We start from the raw sequence: 23,059 nt of genomic DNA on the forward strand, positions 1-23,059 counted from the left end.
GATCTGAAGTTCAGAAGTAACATTGCACACATTATGACAATGATGCAAAGAACTTTAATGTGTAGAAATATAGAGATTCTGGTTTCATTGTATGGGGCCATGATCAGGCCTCGTATGAATTATCATGCATAGATTTGCTTTTTTTGTTTTTCATGGTGTTGAGAATATGTTAGAAAGAGTGAAGAGAAGATTGACTAAGGTGGTAACTGGTCTTTGAGATGCAAGATACGAGGAATGATTGAGGAAATGCAGTTTGCAAAGCCTTGTGAATAGGATGGAAAGAAGACATGTTATTTCATGTCTTCTTTTCATGAAAGAAGACATGACCCAGAAACAAACCTTTATTAACTTAAATGCCAAGTTAATAAAGGTTTGTTTCTGGGATAATGTGGAAAACATGTTTCATAGAATGGAAGAACTTTGGAAGATATATAAGTAGGGTGTAAGCACGGGTTTTTGTATTGTATATGGAGCAGGTTTTTTGCATGGAAAGAGGTTTGTGAGTGGAATCGTATCAATCCACCTATATCTTAGTCTTCCTCTGGGTTTTTTTCTTGCCAACCTGGCAGAAAACACTTGTTTTGCTAATCTTACCTCTCCATTCTGCTTACATGACCATATCACCTGAGATTAGCTCTGCTAATGCATTCCTGGATGCTGACAATATCAAGTTCTTTCCGGAAAGAACTTGATATTGTCTATTTTACTCTGAAAGAAAACGGAACGAATTGAAAGGAGGAAAAGCATTTGAAGTGTAATTGTAATGAGATTTGATTGGCTGCTGTCTGTGTTTATTATTATTATTACCACCTAAAGACCTCATGGAGTCGAAGACTCATCTGGGAGGTCCTTTTTATCACATACACAGCTCATCATACCATGTTTTAAACACATTCAAACTATTTACAGACACCACATTCTCAGGCAAGGCATTCCAATCATTCACAACTCTGCATGAAAAAAACCATCCTCTCACTCCCCAACTCACTCCGTCTTTATACAGTTTCCAGGGATGACCTCTGGTTCTCCCCCTGATCTCCCACTATTCTCTGTAGAACTTCTCCAGCGTTGATCCTATAACAACCTGTTACCAACTTCTAGGTTTCTATCATATCTCCCCTCTTCCTCCTCTCCACCAGACTCTGCAAATTACATCTTCTCAATCTTTCCTCATACTCGACATTCCAGAGGTCAGAAACTACCTTAGTCAGTCTCCTTTGGGCCCTTTCTAACATCTCTTCATCCTTCTGAAAACCTGGTGACCAAATCTGGGCATAATAGTCGATGTGTGGCCTAATCAAAGCCTTATACAACAGTACAAGAATCTCTCTACTTCTACAGTCAGTGTCCTCCGCATCATTTCCAGAAGCCTTTGTGTTCTCTTCACAGTTTTGGCTATGTGTCCCCTAAATTTTAGATCCTTATCCACTATCACCCCCAGATCTCTTATTTCCTCCACCTCCAACAATATATTCTCGCCAAGCATAAATTCTGCATCCCATCTTTGTTTTCCAAATTTTAAAACCTTACATTTTGCAACATTGAATTCATATCTCCATTTCCGTGTCCAATCACTGAATCTATTCAAGTCTTCCTGTGAGGCCACAACATCTTCACTACACTTCATGGTTCGTCCCAACTTTGCATCATCTGCAAACAACTGAATATCTCGATCCAAATCTTCACCTATATCATTAATATACAAGTTAAACAGCAATGGACCTAAAACAGACCCCTGAGGCACTCCACTAGTGACTTTCCTTTTCCTAGATATCGCTCCCCATACACAACTTGTTGATACATATCAGATAGCCAGTCTTCATTCCAATGCCCTAATCTAATATCCAACCCCATCTGCTCTAGTTTGACTGTCAACTTATAATGAGGTACTCTATCAATGGCTTTTGCGAAATCCAAGTATATTACTGTGCATCCTTCTCTGTCCAAGGAAGCAGTCACTTTATTGTAATAAGTAAGTAGATCTAAAACATGACCTCCCAAATCCATGCTGTCCATCAAAGATAATACTGTTGTTATCAACCCAACTCTGGATCCTAGTTCTGGATCACAAGCTTCTCCAACAACTTAACCACAACACCTGACACACAGATAGGCCTATAGTTTGATGCTTGAGTTCAATCACCTCCTTTATGAAGTGGCACAACCTTCCACTCCTTAGGAACTTGACCGAGTGCAACACTCATATTAAAAAATATGTCCAGGCAGGTGTCAATTCCCTGGCACATTCTTTCAGAATACGTGGTGATATATTATCAAGTCCCACAGCCTTATTAACATATAGTTTACTCAACTCCCCATACACCTCTTGCTCACCTACAGTCAGTCTCTCCTCCCCATCATCAACTGCTCTCAATCCCTCCATGAAGTCACATTCACAAGATTGAAAGATCTTTATCATTAAGTATCTCCACCACACATTCTGCATCAGCTGTCTTTATACCATTTTCTCCAATCAATGTCATCCTTCCATAATTATTCTTTCTTTTGCTGGATACATATCGAAAGATCTCCTTAGGATTATTTTTGGCTTCATTAGCCAACTGCTGTTCATACCTCTCTTTAGCTACCCTCACCAACCAAGTCACCCTCCTTGCTTGGTCTTTGTAGACCTCATGGAATTGGTTATTTCCACTTCTCTTATGCTGCCTCCACAATGCCCTTTTTCTCTGTATCGCATGCTTAATTTCTTTATTCATCCATCTTGCACTCACCTTATTTAACCTTCTCACCCTTGGAATACATTTAGACATTGCATCTACTAAACAGTTTTTGAAAAATCCCCAAGCTGCATTGATCTCTTTTCCAGTTAACTTCTCATTCCACGCTACACCTGCAAGCTGACTCCTCAGCTCTTCATAATCACTCCCCTTGTAGTTCCACATATACCCTTTTCTCACAGAGGTCCTCACACTACTGGCAACCACCCAGGTAATCACCTCATGGTCACTCTCACCAATTGGCAGATGATTTGACACCTCATTTATAATTACATCTTCTGATGAGATGATGATCTTGAGTTTTTGAGGTAGTTATCCCTCAAAAACTCAAGAAACTCATTTTCTTTACTTCCAGTTGCTATCTCATCATTCCAGTCTATATTGCCATAATTAAAATCACCCATAATGATCACCCTTTTCTTATTTACTTGGCTAATTTGATTGTATATTTCATTATCACCACCATCCACATTACCTGGTCAAAAAGAACATCCCACCAAGTATTTGATTCCATTCACTATCTCACACCATACTGCCTCAAAACCACTTGCACTATTTCCCTCTTGCATCTCTACTTTATATGGACATAACTCTTTCTCTATTATCAATAACACTCCCCCTCCCTTTTTACCCCTTCTGTCCTCACGAAACAAATCATACCCTTCCATCTCTATTCCTGTCAGGATGTCATTCTCTTCTAACCATGTCTCACTTATTCCGACAATCTTTGGGTGAACAGATGCAATTAGTGCAATCATTTCATCTGCCTTGTTTCTTATACTCTTAGCATTTGCATACAAACACCACAGCTCATTTCTGTATCTACAGCTAGTTCCACTGATACTACTCACTCAATGTGATATCTCCATGCTCAACTGGGGCCATTTCCCTTTCTGCTTCTTGATTTTAAAACTCTTTTTTTCAGTTCCAACTGTTTCCTCTTGATCCCTGGTCATCCCATTCCTTTCCTGCCTACACATGCTCACCTCCTTAAAGTCATTTTAAAAGAAAATAGTGGAAAAATTATCAGTATTGACTGAGACTAACAAATCTGTTATATAGACAAACAACTCTTGTTACAATAATCTTTGCTATAAATATGCCCAAACAGATATCGTTTCTCTCAGTCAATACTGATAATTGATTGGGGTGAGGATCAAATGTTTAATGATAGCCTTTATATAGATGTTGCTTTAGGTAGGTAACTACGTAGGCTGTTCAATAAGTTATAAGACTATATTTATACAGAAAACAGATTACCTTTAATTGTCATCATTTACATGGTCTTTTTCGAAGTAACTACCGTGAGACGCGATGCATTTGTCCCAACATTGCGTCCACTTCTTAAACACACGTAAAAGTCCATTTTTTGAGAGTTCTTTCAAAACTGCCTCCGCAGCTTTTACACATGCTTTGTTGCTTTCGAAATGGCTCCCTCTTAGTGGTTTCTTGAGCTGAGGAAACAGCCAGAAATCGCACAGTATGAGATCAGGACTGTATGTAGGATGTGGTAGGATATCTATGTTGTTCTTCTGCAAAACGTCCACTACACAACCAGCAATATGTGGCCTTGCATTATCGTGGTGCAATAAGAAGCCATTCTTCAGCATTGGACGCTTTCTTTTGATGTGCTGTACCATTGTCCGTAAAACATCAGTATAGTACGAGCCGTTTACAGTATTCCCGGGTTCTACAGCATGTTGGTAAACAATGCCTTCATAGTCAAAAAAACATTATGGTATAACTTTACCAGCCAATTTTACAGTTTTTGCTTTCTTGGGGGTAGACGAAGACGGATGCTTCCATTCACTGGTTTGTTGTTTCATTGTAGGGTCATAGTGATACAACCAAGCTTCATCTGCTGTAATGATGCATTTTAAGAAGTTATCGCCTTCTTGTTCCAGTCTTTCTTTTCATTCTGTGCACACATCCACTCAATGCTGCATTTGCTCCGGTGTCAAGAGTTTGGGAATCCATCAGGCGCAAACATGTTTCAGTCCCAAATGTTCAGCCATGATTGAGTGAGCACTTCCCACAGAAATATTCAGGACAACATGCAACTGGCATACGTACTGTAATTCTGCGATCCTCCTTGATGATAATCGCTGCTGTGTTGATCATTGTCTCTGTGATGGATGTTGAAGGTCTTCCCTCACGTTCAAGATCTTCCACATTTTGCCTTCCTTCCTTAAAAGTTTTATGCCAGCAAAAAACACTTGCCCTCGACATTGCTTCATCGTGGAAAGCTTTGCGTATCATGTTAAAAGTGTCCGATGGTGATTTTTGCAAACGCACACAAAATTTAATTGCATAACGCTGTTCCAAGGACGCTTCCATTTCGACGACTGGTCGCGGTTCGTAGTCGCGCCGAAACAAGCTTGCGTTTAGTCATGTGACACTCTGGCACATCAGCCTGTATATGCCATCTATCAACCTCTTTTGTTAATACAGAGAGCAACATTTCTTTATTCCACAGAAATTAATATTGCGATGAGTGGTTTCGCGACAGTAAAATTAGTCTTATTACTTATTGAACAGCCCTCGTAGTTAAGAAGGGATAGGGGTGGTGGTGGGGGGGAATAGCTTTCCAGATATGTTAGCTATATAGTATCATAGGTTGAATTTATGATTTTTATAATGTTAATATCTATTTTGAAATAATAATGACTGTAACAAATCTGTTGAGATGCTCAGGAAAATGTAATTATGATGGCTATGTCATATCAATCTGATTATTGCTATTTGGAGATAGAAATAGTTTAAAGACAACAAGGAAATTCAAGTTTATTGATTCATTGATGTTTGTCATTATGTGCCATTTTTACTGATTACTGTTAACAAACAATCAGCAGAACAGTTATAATAGAATCTGTTTTTGAAACCAAGATGTTCAGATTTATTTTTATATACGAAATGAGATAGTACTGAGATTTCATAGCACAATTCATTTGCAATGGGAATACAATGGGATAAAAAAAGTTTGCAAATAGTGGTTGATACATAGAAAAAAAATCAAATCCTTTAACATTGATTCAGAAAGCCTGATTATAAAGAACAGTGTTCTATTATTATTATTATCCAGCCTCCATGGAGTTGAAAGACTCATCGTGGGAGGTAATTTTAGGAAACACAAAGTTTATCATACCACTCCTTGAACCCATTGACCATTCCTGCTCCACTCTCTCAGGCAATGCATTCCAAGGTTCAACCACTCTCCATGCAAAGAAACCACTCCTCACTCTCTTGCGTACAGCCTCCTTTCATAACTTCTAGGGATCATCCCTTGTCATCGCTCCTTCCTGCCATTCCACCAAGTGAAAGAACTCTCCAATATCTACCCTGTAACTGCCTCTCAACAGTTTAAAAGTCTCGATCATATCACCTCTCCATCTATCCACCAAGCTCTGCAGTCCACATTCCCTCAGTCGATTCTCATAACTCATATTGTACAGTCCTGAAACCATCTTTGTTATCTGCCTTTGTACCCTTTCCACAGTTAATTTATCCCCTTCAAATCCTGGGGACCAGATCTGAGAACAATAGTCGAAGTGTGGTCTGATCAGGGTCTTATACAACGGAATGATAACTGTTTTATCTCTGCAGGTCATTGTCTTTCTCATTATTGCAGCAATCCTCTGTGTTACTTTCGTCACCTTTGCAATATGTCCCTTAAATTTCCGATTTCTATCAATCATCAACCCCAGATCTGTTGTCTCCCCTACTTCCTCCAGTACAGCTCCTCCCATCGATGGATCCCAAACCTCAAGACTTTACATTTTGTTGCATTGAACCGTAATCCCCATTCATTTGCCCATCTGTCTAGTTTATTCAGATCCTCTTGCTGGGCTGCCACATCTGCACTATTACTAATAATCCTTCCCAGCTTCATATCATCTGCAAACAACTGAATGTCCCCTTGCAATCCATTGACAATATCATTGATATAAATGTTGAACAATATGGGTCCCAGTACCGAGCCCTGTGGAACCCCACTTGTAACCTTCTGCTTCCTTGATATTGCCCCACCATACACAATTCTCTGATCCTATCAGTCAGCCAATCCTGAATCCATTTGACTAACCTGACATTTAAACCCATGTGCTGCAACTTAAATATCAGCTTATCGTGTGGCACCCTGTCTAACGCCTTTGCAAAATAAAAAAAAAAGGCAGTATATGCCTTTTCCTCATCAGCTGCTCTTGTCACTTTATTATAAAATGTAATCATATTGTTCTATCATGCAGTTCATTTTTTTTTTTAATCAAATGAGTTTTATTGTCTAATAGAAGTTTCAGTTTGAAAAAAAAATTAATGCTTTATCTTGAGAGTGTTGTAATTTTTAAGTTATTAAAGTAGGAAACTGGATATTACTTGTTTGTCACTATTGAGTATATTTCTGTTTTCAGAAATGCCTGGGATTGTAGCCTTGAGGAAAAGAGCTGCAGAAGATAAACCGTTAAAAGGAGCAAGAATTGTTGGATGTACTCATATCAATGCCCAAACAGCTGTAAGACATTATTTTAAATATTGATAATACAGAATTTGCATAACATTGGCATTACAGAGGAGACGAGTGAAATTTTTACAAGTATAGCAATTGCTTAGAAAAGAATCCATTAATTTGTATTTCATACATTTTGTATTTTATTTCAACATGCATTAAAGAACAATGAAGAAAACTCTTTCTGTATCCACTTCTCAAATATGTGATATTAGATCCGCTGTAATAATAGATGATGTCCAGATTTGTCTAAAACAGTGTTTCTTAAACTTTTTTTGCATGGCACCCCTTTTCAACTATTTGTATAGCCTCGTGCCTCCTGCTCAATTTTACACTAGATTAATGACTCAGTAAGATAATTATAATATATTATTAGGTAAATCTAAATTACCATCAACATATTTGAACTGATGGTTAATTAAAAATTAATGAATTTGATACTAATTAATTTTTACTCAAAAAAGATGTAAACTTTCTGTATTTAATAAGATAAACATTAATGGCTACTCTGAGCCTGATGAGATACTGCTAATTTTTCAATATCGGGTTCAATGTTCGACAAATGAAGTCTGAAGTCACCTCTTTCACTTATTTGCTATCCATTTTGCTGCTTAGCTAACAATTGCAAACATGATGCTGAATCCTATCTCGACCAAGTATGAAGTAAAAGCAGTGAGCAGTAATTTTATTTCTTGCCAAAGCTGGGGATACTTGCATTGCATGTTTGGCCAGAATCTTTCATACCCATGCTGCTGAAATTGTACTTGAGCTTCAAAATCAGTTTTTAAGTCCATAAATTCTTCACACAAATTTGGATGAACAGAAGTGGCATCAGAAAGAAATGAATTTATGATCCAATTGTATTGCTCATCAACGTCTTTGAATCTGATCATCAAGTCGTCTTTCAGTGTCAGAAGATAGGAACAATAACAATCCAAATCTTTATCTAATATAAAATCATCATGTATTATTTCTAGACTTGGAAATTGCAGAAAATCTCATCTTGCAATATTCTGCTTGTAGAATGTTAATTTGTTGATAAAAACATTTATAATTCCCTTTGCTTTAATAAGATTCATGTTGCTTCCCTGCAATTTGATGTTAATGTTATTTAATTTGGTGAAAATATTGGAAAGATATGTGATGTCAACCTTTTCGTTTTTTAGAACATTACACATTTTCTCATCACATGAATTAAGAAATTCAAAAACAGTATTGTAGAGATCATTAAAGTGTCACAGATAGTTTCCATATGAGAGTCTTTTAACTTCAGTGTGAAGCAAAAAATGCTCAAATTCTTCATTTTCATGCCAAAGTTCCCAAAAAATATGGGTATTCAATGACTGGGCTTTTATTTTATTCACTGCTTTAATAACATCATCCAAAGTCTTATGTAGTCTCCTGCTAGGATGTTTTGTAACTAAGTGCTGACCATGAACAATGCAGTGAATTATAAAGATATTTGGAACTGCTTTTTTTAAATGTGCTATAAATAAATCCATGGTGATGACCATTCACAGCTGGTTCATATGCAATAATATTTGTGAGAGGAATGTTTTTAGCATCAATAAAGTCTTTAACAACCTTAAAAATTGTACAATTTTTCAGTTGTTCAGCAAACAGAAACTCTTCAAGAATTTCTTCAGTAGTATTTATATAACAATGTAGGCCATAATAAATTTAGTTTAATCCTTTATCCAAGTGTGAGCAAACAAAGTTTGTGCCTGAAAGTATCTTCAGGACTGGGGTAAGGTAGTACAACACCGGGCAACTCGTTGCAAAGGTGGAGCAAGATAACATCACTCCTATCTCAGTATCTCCCAAAATGCAAAACACATCTCCTTGTGGATATGTATAATGTTATGCATTAAGGGGAGGGCCACTACCCAGACTAGTTTCGACCTTTATTGAGATAGGAGTAATGTTAGCTTGCTCCACCTTTGCAACGAGTTGCTTGGTGTTGTACTACCTTACTCCAGTCCGGAAGATACTTTCAGGCGCAAACTTTGTTTGCTCACACTTGGATAAAGGATTAAACTAAATTTATTATTGTCTAACCAAGTGAAAAATAAACTTTCAACATCTTTCTCTAAATCCAGAGTAATTTAATAAAAAGGTGGCACATCGTTTGGCAACTCCTATAGCTAGAGATGACCTTGCTATTGCTTCTGCCTGGTATCTCCACCTCTGGGCCTGGCTCCCACTGAAGAGACCTCAATAAAGGTCGAAACTAGTCTGGGTTGTGGCCCTTCCCTTAATGCATAACATTATACATATCTGCAAGGAGATGTGTTTTGCATTATGGGAGATACGGAGATAGGAGTGATGTTAGCTTGGTCCACCTTTGCAATGAGTTGCCCAGTGTTGTACTACCTTACCCCAGTCTTGAAGATACTTTCATGTGCAAATGTTGTTTGCTCACACTTGGATAAAGGATTAAACTAAATTTATTATAGTCTAACTGTGAAAAATAAACTTTCAACAATGTAGGCCATTAACAAAATTTCATTGTCACATTAATTTGTCTCATTGAATTTTAACGAAAATTCCATGGTTTTTAAATCATCACAAAGTTTTTTTTTTTTTTTTCAATGTCCCTTGCTATTTCATCGATTCTTGTTGATACTGAACTATTGCTGAGAGGAATTGACGATGTCATATTACTTTTACCTGGGCCAATCATCATATCTAAAACTTCATTTTAGCCGGTAAGATGAGTTTTGCCAATAGTATGTGGCTTTCCACATTTGGCAATTAATTTTGAAAGTTTGTAAGACAAAAGTCCTTTCTCTTGATGGGTACTTTGTACTGTGACCAATTCCTTTAAGTCTAGGACGATTTTTAAATTTAATCTTTAATTCGAGAAAGTACTCCACATCCTTCTTTGCTTTATTTGGATGCGTTATTCTTAAATGCGCAATCATTCTTGAAGGCTTCATTCCTCTGTTTTGAGAAAGTTTTTTCACATATTAAGCACATTGGTAACTGCTCATTATTTATAGATGGAATAACTCCATATTTTAAATATCCACTTGAATTGATTACACTTTCTTTTTTGACTCATTTTAATGGGCTACAGTTCTACACAATGTCAAAGTGCTCACGCGATTTCACGGGCTAGATGTAAACTGCAATCAAGGGTTGGCAGATAAGTAGCAGATAAAGTTTATAAAAGTAGTGGATTCTGCTAAAAATAGCCCAAATTAATTATTTTGAATGTAGAAAAATTCAGACCAAAAAGTGGCCCAGTTACTTAACTTTCAATGTAAAAATTCTAAAAAATAAGTAAAGTAGCAAATAAATTTTAATAATATTGCCAGACATACAATATAAATAGGGATGCTAGATTAAATATGGAATTTTTTGCTTTTATTATATTAGTAGTATTATAAGTCCCTTCAGCATTCACAGTGCCCCCAAGGGAGCGCAATCACCCAGGTTAAGAACCACTGGTCTGAAATTTGCAGGACACTCCTGCTGTTTTTCCTAATAGAAACTGAACTTTCAGTTTCTTCAACTACTGCTTATCCAACTTTTTGCAGTCATGCATTTTTTGACCATTTGTGCATATGTTTGCTCTGATATTATTATACATGACAAGAAATTATATTTTCATTTTAATCCTATACCCAACCATAAAACTTTAGTTGTGAAGTTACTTCATGCTCGTCTACTTGTATGTAGAGGCTGTTGACTTTACACCAATAGCCTTAGTATTCCATAATGGAAGTGATCATATCCAAGAACTAACTTATGGTCAATTCCTATATCTGCATGTTAGAACTCTTACACCATACACCCCCCCCCCCTTTCCTGGCCTGATTCCTTTATTAGTTATATTGTAGTCAGTTTCAGATTTTTGTCCTCCTGCATTTCTCCCGCATTATTTTGTGGTGTATTTTATGATCAAAGAATATTATTTATTCTTAATTATTTGTACAAACTACAATAGATTTATTCCGTTTTCATTAATTATTTCTTCATTAACCTGTGGCATATACCTGGAATAGTCATGCTGCCCATTCTTGCATTTAAATCTCCAGTGATTACACATTCTCATATCTAACAGATTCATCTTTCCCATTTAAATATCAACCTAGGCCTTACAGATTGTTGCAACACATGTAAAATCTAGATCAATATGCATCACCTATAATTTACTTTTAAGTACATTACTAGAACACGATTTTCTTTTAATAAAGCTATGCTTGACTGTTAAGGGAGGATTTTTACTCGTGCTGTAATGAAATAAATTCTCAATCCTAGTCTTAACTTCACTGATATCTCTCTCTCTCTCAACACCTAAACCACAATCTCAGATATACACAAATGTGTGTAATTTTGAAACCTCAGTCTCGATACCACTTTATGAATTGGAGCAAACTTCCACTCTTTTCAGTCATACCATCTTGCAGTACTGTTCATAGGCATGTTGAGGACCATGGAAAAGGTTTCAAAATCTCAAGTAAACCCTGTTGATATCAAAGATTTGGTTTGATTTGTGTTGACAAAAAGTCTCATTAAATTTCCATCTTATAATGGTTTGTTCTTCTGATTTTTGGGTCAAATTGCCAGCTTTATTTTTGATCATATATAATAAGTCTTCTTCTTCTTCCTCCTATCATGAATTTTAGGCCAAGTGACCTGTTCCAGTCTCATGTCCCATTGCTTTTCTGGTCTTCCAATTCCTCTTTTTTCATTTATTTTATAGATTCTGTGTAGTATTTTTGGCAGTCTCCTATTGTCCTTTCAATTTAGATGTTCTAGTCATTTTTGTTTATATTTACAGGAAACAATATTAAACAGGAATTGCATGCGAAAAATAGGCTGTGGAAGAGATATAAGGAGACTGGAGAAGATGCATGAAGAGTATAAGACACGGGCCAGAAGAGTGACTAATATGGTAAGGAAGATGAAACTGGAATATGAGAGCAGATTAGCCCTAAGATCCAAAGAAAATCCTAGGGAATTTTTTAGATATGTGGCCAGTAGGAGGAGAAATGACTGTGGAAGAATGATATTGTGGGATAAAAATGGGAAATAGAGTGACTGATGCAGAGGACATAGTAGAGTAAGACTCAGTAAAGCTGTGAGACTGGATGGTATTTCACCACGAGTTTTGAGAGAATGTGCTAGGGAACTGACAGTGCCTTTGACATGGCTTTTCAATGAAAGTCTGGCTGCTGGAAATTTGCCCATGGAATGGAAGGAAGGTAAGATGGTGCCATTGCATAAGGGTGGTAGCAGACTGGAAGTGTCTAATTATAGACCAGTTTGTGTGTCATCAGTAGTTGTTAAGATCTTGGAGAAAGTAGTGAAGGACCATATACAGCATTGGGCAGATGAGGGTAATGTTATCTGTGAGAGTCAACATGGATTTGTGAAGGGGAGCTCTTGTTTTAGCAGCAATATGCTAGCCTTTTATGATAAAGTTACAAGAGCATTAGATGAGGGAAAGGCATATACTGCCATTTTCTTAGACTTAGCGAAGGCATTTGAAAGGGTGCCACATGATAAGCTGATATTTAAGTTGCAGCACATGGTCTGGATGTCAGATTGGTCAACTGGATCCAGGATTGGCTGTCTGATAGGTATCAGAGAGTTGTGTATGGTGGGGCAGTTTCAAGGAAGCAGAGGGTTACAAGTGGGGTTCCACAGGGCTCAGTACTGGGACCTATATTGTTTAACTTTTATATCAATGACATTGTCAGTGGATTGCAAGGGGATATTCAGTTGTTTGCAGATTATGCGAAGCTGGGAAGGATTATTAGTAATAGTGCAGATGCGGCAGCACTGCAAGAGGATTTGAATAAGCTAGATAGATGGGGAAAATGAATGGGAGTGTCAGTTTGATGCAGCAAAATGTAAGGTCTTGAGGTTTGGGAAACATCGATGGGACACTGCATACTCTATGGGAGGAGTTATACTGGAGGAAGTAGGGGAGACAAGAGATCTGGGGTTGATGATTGATAGAAATCTGAAATTTAAGGGACATATTGCAAAGGTGATGAAAGTAACACAGAGGATTGCTGCAATAATGAGAAAGACCATGACCTGCAGAGATAAACCAGTTATCATTCCGTTGTATAAGACCCTGATCAGACCACACTTCGACTATTGTTCTCAGATCTGGTCCCCAGGATTTGAAGGGGATAAATTAACTGCAGAAAGGGTACAAAGGCGGATAACAAAGATGGTTTCAGGACTGTACAATGATAGTTATGAGGATCGGCTGAGGGAATGTTAACTGCAGAGTTTGGTGGATAGATGGAGAGGTGATATGATGGAAACTTTTAAACTGTTGAGAGGTGATTACAGGGTTGACACTGGGGAGTTCTTTCGCTTGGTTGAACAGCGGGAAGGAGTCATGAAAAGGAGCCATCCCTGGAAGTTACAAAAGGAAACTGTGAGCAAGAGGGTGAGGAGTGATGTCTTTGCATGGAGGGTGGTTGAACCATGGAATGCATTGCCTGATGGAGTGGTGAGAGTGAGAATGGTCAATGAGTTCAAGGAGTGGTATGATAGACTTTGTGTTTCTTGGGGGGGGGGGACCTCCTCTCGATGAGTTTTGATAGACTTTGTGTTTCTTAGAATGGACCTCCCACGAAGAGTCTTTTGACTCCATGGAGGCTTGAATAATAATAATAATAATAATAATTACTTATATAGTGGTTAATTGCTTTTATATTCAGGAATTTTAAAATTTCATCATTTGCTTTTGGTTTCACTTGGTATATCCAGCTGTTTTTCTGAGAAATTTCACTTCTGTTGTTTGAATCTGTTTTTCATTCTTTTTTATGGCCCATGTTTCACTTCCATATAATAAAGTTGGTTTAGAATATTATATATTCTAAACCAATAACAAATGGCTGGCTTATTATGCTATTTACTTGAACAAATTTGATATTTCAATGTCTATAGCTTTTTCATCTTAGTATGATAAGTTGCATCTCAGGTATTTAAAATGTACTTATTTGCTCTAATATTTTATTATCTATGACTGTGCTTTACTTCTTATTAAGTTTTCCCCTTGAAAGCCATTATTTTTGATATTCTCATATTATATTGTTTCTAAAATTTCATTTAATGATTTCACTGATCTCTGTAGATCATCTTCTAATGTAGCTAATACAGTTTCATCATCTGCAAATAATAATGTATCTATCTTTATTTGTGGGTTTATACATATACCAAATGAGTTTTGCTGTTTCCTGATTGGTATAATTTTATATATATATATTATTTATTTTATAAACTTTAAAATATTATATATATATATATATATATATATATATATTATTGAAATTAGGCTTTACTCGGGATGTATACATTTATAAAATTAATTTAACTGACTAGAACCCGAGAAAGTATAACAAAAAACTTTAATAAATCACGACTAGTTTCATCAGTGCTCCGACTTCTTCAGGTGAGAAAGAAAAAACATAAGACTTATAAAAATAACAAGGTAAAAAAAATGGACTTTCCAGCTTAACAAAAAGAAGCAGAATAGTAACAATCATATTTGAATAGGTGACTGCATGCTACCGTTGGCATGAATTGAATGTGTGTGACAGCTAATTTTAGAGCACCAGTACTGTATTACTGCGCTATGGGAATCAGGCAAATTGTAGCTTAGATTGTTGTTCAAGTGTGAAGAAGAAGAATTATTGAATTCTTTTTGTAGAAGTTCAAGAAGAATTATCGAATCAAAAGAAATAGTTCTGGACCCTTCATACTTGAACAACAATCTAAGCTACAATTTGCCTGATTCCCATAGCGCAGTAATGCATATTAGCGCAGTCAGTCTCCTTTGGACCCTTTCCAACATCTCTTCATCCTTCTGAAAACCAGGTGATCAAATCTGGGCACAGTAGTCCATGTGTGGCCAAATCAAAGCCTTATACAATGGAACAAGAATCTCCCTACTTCTACACGTCAGTGTCCTCCGCATCATTCCCAGAAGCCTTTGTGTTGTCTTCACAATTTTGGCTATGTGTCCCCTAAATTTTAGATCCTTATCCACTATCACCCCCAGATCTCTTATTTCCTCTACCTCCAACAATATATTCTCACTAAGCATAAATCCTGCATCCCATCTTTGTTTTCCAAATTTTAAAACCTTACATTTTGCAACATTGAACTCGTATCCCCATTTCCGTGCCCAACCACTCTAGAAAGTTAATGATGATGTAAGTTTTTCATGTAGTACTTCATATTTTCATATTTCATATCACATCCTATTCACTCCTTAAGCATACATGTCAGGAATTTGATGATGATCTTAAAAGAAAGGAAGAATATGTTCACTTATTTTAGTTATTTATTTTTTTATTTCAAAGCTGAAGGTTGTATTCATTAGGAAAGGAAGTGTGTGGGTGGATGTTGGTTAGCAACAGCTCTTTTTCTTTTGATTTCAGGTGATAGCAAAGGAATGATATTGATCAATTGAGCAAAGCATTGTTGGAAGTGCATAAGGCAAAAACTGAACATAATGATTTGAATAGGCTGGAAATTTGGGCAATTGAAAATGGATGTCACTTTAATGTTAGTAAGTGTAAAGTTATGCAATTTGGCTTGATTAGATTTCCAGTGGCATATCATATTAGCCTGGTTATAAGAGAAGGTTGTATGCTACAAGAAGCTGAGGATGCAGGAGATCTTGGCATATTGGTGGATAGGAATTTGAAGTTCAAAGGTCACATAGCAAAATTTGCAAATACAACTTAGAGGATAATCGCGATTGTGAAGTTAACCTTGACATGTAAGGATAAGCAGTTCATTTTGCCTCTTTATAAGGCTTAGATAAGACCACACTTGGATTATTGTGCAGATTTGGTCTCTCAGATTTGCACCCTTTCCACAGCTTCTGAATAATAACTGTGGAAAGGGTGCAAAGAAGAGTTACAAATATTATGTCCAGATTAATTTTAATGGAATACCTTGCTTAGAATCGAGTATCATCAGTCTTGTATTTGGTGTAAAGCTAAGTGCTCACTGTTGCCGCCACAAGCTGTATCGCATCGCAAAAATGCAACAGTGCACACTACTGGCATTCCGGGCTGCAGCGCATCGCATTGACCTGGATTGTGAACTCACATTTCCTAGATAGATACCTCCATGCTTGACTTGCGTTTGGAGGTGTTGATAACTGCAGGCGGCTGAGTAAAGGCCATTGCGCACTGGCCTTAATAGCACAATCCACACACAAAGTGAGGAGAGCCTGATTTTCAAACATGTTTGAACTTCTCGCAGCAGCTATAACCATTCCAGGCTCATATTAAGTTTGATCATTTGCTACGGAACACTTATTCACTTTCCAGGGAACACTGGTGTTCTGTGGAACATAGTTTGGGAAACGGTGGTGTAGATGTTTGGATCAGCAGACTTAAAGTGGTAGTCAGGCCATGGAAAAGACTAATTGAAGTCACAGAAGGCATCCTTGTATTGCCAAAGGACATAAGAAACTGTTGGGTGAAGTTTGTTTATGGCAAAGAAGACTTGTTTGAGGTTGTGTATCCTTATTATATTTGGAAGGAGAGCTTGCCAAGAAGAGATAGTGTGTTGGCAGAGTGGAGGAGATTGTCACATATTCTGATAAGGAGATTGATGATCTGTGTTAGGTTGTTGCTATTGGCAAATAATTTGGCATCTTTGCCTGCTTGGTCAGTGAAACTGGTGAAGGGAAGCTAATTTGAGTTGCAAATGTTGAAGTCAACATGAAAGATGACTTCACTATTAGGCTATTTTGACTTTGCTGTTTTAAGGATACTTGTGACATAAGACTGAATGATATATGCACGTAACCACAAGAAAGATATTTATTTAACCAAATATTTCGGTCTGGAAATAGCAGACCATCCTCAGTGGTATTACAAGAACAGTTTAAAAAAATACAAGCTAGAATACTAACAATTGATCATTAAAAATAGAACACGCTATGTGATGTTATATCACTAAGTATGAAATGGAATATTTTGAAGTAGAGACATCATTGGAAAAAAAAAAAAAAAAAAAATCAATAAGTAATCTTGATTAGACTCTCCCAGATTTTTGATATAGATATACAGTCATTACGATTCAGGTTGGGACGATGGAGCAAGGCCTCCACGCTTTCCTTGAACAAACGTTCGAACCTATAACAGGATCTATGTAAGATCCTGGGACTGGGATAAGGTCCAGGATTCGCCTCTTACATAGATCCCGTTATAGGTTCGAACGTTTGTTCAAGAAAGCGTGGAGGCCTTGCTCCATTGTCCCAACCTGAATCGTAATGACTGTATATCTATATCAAAAATCTGGGAAAGTCTAATCAAGATTACTCATTAATTATTATTATTATTATTATTTTTTTTTTCCAATCATGTCTCTACTTCAAAATATTTTGTTTCATACTTAGTGATATAACATCACGTGCGTGTTCTATTTTTAACGATCTATTGTTAGTATTCTAGCTTGTATTTTTTTAAACTGTTTTTGTAATACCACTGAGGATGGTCTGCTATTTCCAGACTGAAATACTTGGTTAAATAAATATCTTTCTTGTGGTTACGTGCATATATTATTCTATTTTGACTTTGGGAAATAAAGATTTAGAGAGAGAGAGAGAGAGAGAGAGAGAGAGAGAATTGAAGAGGCCAGATTGGTTACAGGAGTTAGGAGAATAATATGCATTTCAAATAAAATTAATAGGTTAGTTTTGTAAGGAAACTTTGAGTCAAAGCAGATCAAATGGTAGCGGAGAAATTCAAGGTTTTGCAATCTCGGAAATGAGATTGCATCAGAATGTCATTTCTGATGAATGCACAATAACTTTGTGTCAAAAGGAACTGTTTAATGTGTAGCTTGGGCATTTGAGTTGGATAGTGGTTGTTGAGATTGCCAGCTGGGATCTGTTATAACATTAATTCTGACTTAGATGAGATGACTGTAGGTAGTGGTGCATATTTTTGATGTTGCTGTTTGTCACAAATGTTGGTGAAGTGGTTACAGATATATATATAATCTGTTACCACTATATATCTGTAACTACATATATATATGTGTGTGTGTGTGTGTGTATATAATATATATATAATATATATGGATGGTTAGCTGCACGGTTAGCCTAGTGGCTGTGCGCTTCGCAACCATATACCTGAGGGAAGGAGTGTCCTAGGTTCAATTCCCATCGGAGACATGAGGAGCTCAAGAACCTTCCTCACCCATAGCCAAGTTACCCAGTCTTGGGCACGGGCAGTAGGGTTCTCCCCCACTTTATCTGGGAATTTTTTCATCTTGCAAGCAGGCAAACCGGCCCCATGAACACACACACTGACTACAGTCATGAATACCTCCATTAAGGATGCAGCAGAGGAGTGACGTGCCAGTTGCATTATTTCGCCGTTATTCCTCATTAGGAGGAGACCCAACCCATCTGTAACAGATGGAAGGGAGATACATATATATAATGTATATGTAGAAAGTTTTTTACCTTGGGTGTATTATGCTTTAAAGATACCAAGAAATTTTATATATATACTTGGTTTTAATCCTTTTCCCAAGTAAACAAAACAAAGTTTTGCGCTTGACATACATTCACGTCTGAGCTACTTATATATAGAGGCTGATGATTTCATATCACTTGACTTAGTATGTATCCCGCAATGCAACCCTCCCCACCCCCCCCTTCAGGCATGTATAATGCAATGCATAATGGGAAGGGCCACTACCCAGACCAGTTTCGACCTTTATTGAGGTCTCTATAGTCGGAGCCAGACCAGGGAGAGATACCATGGTTGAAGTAATGCAGAAGTCTTATATATCTCATATACAAGTAGACAAAAGGTGCTTGACCTTCTTAATAAAAATCTCTGGATGAGAGAAAGATGTATTTCTCTCATCTTGGTATCTTTAACATATATATATATATATATTTTTATAATGCAATGCATAATGGAAAGGGCCACTACCCAGACCAGTTTCGACCTTTATTGAGGTCTCTATAGTCGGAGCCAGACCAGGGAGAGATACCATGGTTGAAGTAATGCAGAAGTCTTATATATCTCATATACAAGTAGACAAAAGGTGCTTGACCTTCTTAATAAAAATCTCTGGATGAGAGAAAGATGTATTTCTCTCATCTTGGTATCTTTAACATATATATATATATATATATATTTTTATAATGCAATGCATAATTGAAAGGGCCACTACCCAGACCAGTTTCGGCCTTTATTGAGGTCTCTATAGTCGGAGCCAGACCAGGGAGAGATACCATGGTTGAAGTAATGCAGAAGTCTTATATATCTCATATACAAGTAGACAAAAGGTGCTTGACCTTCTTAATAAAAATCTCTGGATGAGAGAAAGATATATTTCTCTCATCTTGGTATCTTTAACATATATATATATTTTATGAGAATTAATGTGAGGTTATTTATTTAATTTTTGTTGATTTCTGTTTATGGATAAACAGAATCCTAGCCCTGTTTATCCCTAACAGAGCTTAACAGAGAATAGTAATTCAGATTTAAATGACTGTAGATATGATTGTTTAGGCCATGAATGTTGAAGTAGGTACAGATTTTGTTGTGAGGTGATAATCAATGTGAGGTCATTTATTTTTTTTTATTTTTTGTTGCTTATTTATTTTTACAAATTAAACAAATTAAATTTCCTGATCTCTGAGAACAGTTGGTCTATGCACACTGGTAGGCTTTGTTGGTCCCTCAGCTGAGTTGATGTTCGATACCTAGTGAGTTTTTGCCCACTGCTTTGAGCTGACACTTGGTGGTGGACATTGCCTGTGGTTGTGCTGGCTGGAGCTCAACTCAGTGTGATTGGGCAGAGGGCAGATCTACACGAGAGGGAGTGATTCTCTTAAGTCACTAGCTAGTTTTTGGAACTTAGCAGTTTGAACAAGTAATTAATCCTGGTCTCTGATGAGAACCAATTTGAAACAGTTGTCAGGCTAGTGAAACCTGACAGCTGTTTCGAATTTGTGTGTTTTAAGTAATGCATAGGAAAAAACTCCAATGCCAGAACTCCTCTTCTCATATTTCCTAATGAATTTTTTATTTTTATTTTTTTATTTGGCTATAAAATGGATGAATTCTTAATATCCTTCATTTTATTATCATATTTATAATGTTTTTTTTTTTTGTAACCCATCCATGTTTATATAAATTTATGTATTTATGAAATTTTCATAGGAAATTATTATTATGGACAGAATATTGTGCTTTTGTAACGTTTAATTTTTTTTCCAGGTATTGATAGAGACATTACATTTATTAGGTGCTATGATACGATGGTCAGCTTGTAATATATATTCTACACAAGTAAGTATTATTATTATTATTGTTATTATTATTACCACCCCAAGACCTCATGGAGTCAAAGACTCATCTGGGAGGTCCTTTTATCACACACACACACACACACTCATCATAGCATGTTTTAAACACATTCAAACTCTTTGCAGACACCACACTCTCAGGCAAGGCATTCCAATCATTCACAACTCTGCACGAAAAAAATCTGCCTCTCACTCCCCTACTCACACCCTCTTTATACAGTTTCCAGGGATGACCTCTGGTTCTCCCCTGATCTCCCACTATTCTCTGTAAAACTTCTCCAGCATTGATCCTATAACAATCCCTTACCAACTTGTAGGTCTCTATCATATCTCCCCTCTTCCTCCTGTCCACCAGACTCTGCAAATTACATCTTCTCAATCTTTTCTCATACTCGACATCCCAGAGGTCAGAAACTACCTTAGTCAGTCGCCTTTGGACCTTTCCAACAACTCTTCATCCTTCTGAAAACCCGGTGACCAAATCTGGGCACAATAGTCCATGTGTGGCCTAATCAAAGCCTTATACAATGGAACAAGAATCTTCCTACTTCTACACGTCAGTGTCCTCCGCATCATTTCCAGAAGCCTTTGTGTTGTCTTTACAATTTTGGCGATGTGTCCCCTAAATTTTAGATCCTTATCCACTATCACCCCCAGATCTCTTATTTCCTCTACCTCCAACAATATATTCTCACCAAGCATAAATTCTGCATTCCATCTTTGTTTTCCAAATTTTAAAACCTTACATTTGCAACATTGAACTCGCATCCCCATTTCCGTGCCCAATCACTCAATCTATTCAAGTCTTCCTGTAAGGCCACAACATCTTCACTTCACTTCATGGTTCGTCCCAATTTTGCATCATCTGCAAACAGCTGAATATCTCCATCCAAATCTTCAAATATATCATTAATATAAAAGTTAAACAGTAATGGACCTAAAACAGACCCCTGAGGCACTCCACTAGTGACTTTCCTTTTCCTGGATATTGCTCCCCCATACACAACTTGTTGATACCTATCAGATAGCCAGTCTCCATACTAACATCTCTTATTCATAATTAAGGTATTTATATATGATGCAAAAATTGTACTATGTTAATAGTCAGTGATGTTGCAATTGAAATTGGAAATGATCATTTAGTTTTGGCATGATAAAATTGAATATCACATTGAAAACAAAATTGTAGTCAAGTTTTAAGAGGAGTGAGTTGATCAGCTTTCAAAGATGAACTATAGACTCAAATATTACAGATTTTCCAGCACCCTTAGTTCCAGAACCTTGCTAGATTATTCACCAAATCTTGAATGACTTTACCGCCAATTATATCATTCCATGTAAATTATTTGATTAAATAAAATATGTTAGTAGAAATGATATAGGAAAAGTTTATAGGACAATGATATAGGACATTATTATCAGTGAAACTGGATTATTAATTAAACAGGTAAAAAATAAAAAAAAAAATCAGCTAACGCCTATTTGTTCCCATATAGGAAGTAGGCGGGGCCGTTTATACTGTTAGTAGAAATAATACCGGTTACATAAAGTTGAAATGAAAATCAGTTAATAATTGCTGTACTTACAAAGTGTACTACAATAGTATCACATTCATATTTACAAGATTTAAATTTCATTAGGGTGCTTAAGGGTCAAAGCTGTATGACTAAGAGGAGACCTTCAAATAACCTTTGAAGGTATTGGAAGTTTTTCAACTTGGTTATACTATAAATTTGACATACTGAGAAATTATATACTTGGTTTAATCCTTTATCCAAGTGTAAGCAAACACAGTTTGCACCTGAAATATTTTGAGGACTTGGGCAACTCGTATGTGGAAGCTAACGACTTCACATCACTTGTCTTAGTATCCCATAATGCAGAGCACATATCCTTATGGACATGTATAATGCTGTGCTTTATGGGAAGGGTCACTACCCAGACCAGTTTTGATCTTTATTGTGGTCTCATCAGTGGGAACCAGACCCAGAGAGGTGATACTAAAGTTCAAGTAATGCAGAAGTCATATTTTCATATATGAGTAGCCAAAAGGTGTCACACCTTATTATTAAAATACTTCAGTCTCCAAGACTCTGCCAACAACCAGACCCATCCTCAACAGATTCCCTAATAGCCAGCATTGTCCTACACTAATAGAGACAGGCACGTCAATCACAATCATCAATAGAACACCAATCGCTAGGTGGAACTTTCGCAGATCTAACTGGAATGTATTTGAGAAACAAATTGAGCCAATCATTACTGCAATACCACCCACCCCAGTTGCTATCCCCAATTTGTTAAACTAATCAAAACTACAGCCAAAGCCTCTATTCCTAGAGGCTATAGAAAACAATTTCCTCAGTTTCCCTATTCTCATGTGAATAGGGAAACTGAGGAAACGTTCAGCCAAATATGAAGACCCAAATGTTGCTAAGGCACTCATAGAAATGCTGGACAGAAAGGAAAGATGGATCTCAACCA

At 36.8% G+C, this 23,059-nt stretch overlaps 1 protein-coding gene across 5 annotated transcripts in view; it reads left to right on the forward strand.

Moving 5' to 3' along the window:
* LOC150109760 (adenosylhomocysteinase-like 1) overlaps window positions 1–23,059 on the forward strand; it is a 440,710-nt gene that overhangs the window by 198,446 nt on the left and 219,205 nt on the right. For all 5 annotated transcript variants that reach the window (XR_016549840.1, XM_090408492.1, XM_090408303.1 and 2 more), the window contains 2 exons: window positions 7,145–7,245; window positions 20,487–20,558. Coding sequence is in view for 4 of the 5 variants with exons in the window: in XM_090408492.1 (XP_090264618.1) it covers window positions 7,145–7,245; window positions 20,487–20,558 (173 nt within the window). In the remaining variant the exon portion in view is untranslated. The remainder of the gene's footprint in view (window positions 1–7,144; window positions 7,246–20,486; window positions 20,559–23,059) is intronic.

This window comes from Typopeltis vanoorti, chromosome 1, assembly GCF_054136105.1.
Source record: "Typopeltis vanoorti isolate ZY-2024b chromosome 1, IOZ_Tvanoo_1.0, whole genome shotgun sequence".
Lineage (NCBI taxonomy): Eukaryota > Metazoa > Arthropoda > Arachnida > Uropygi > Thelyphonidae > Typopeltis > Typopeltis vanoorti.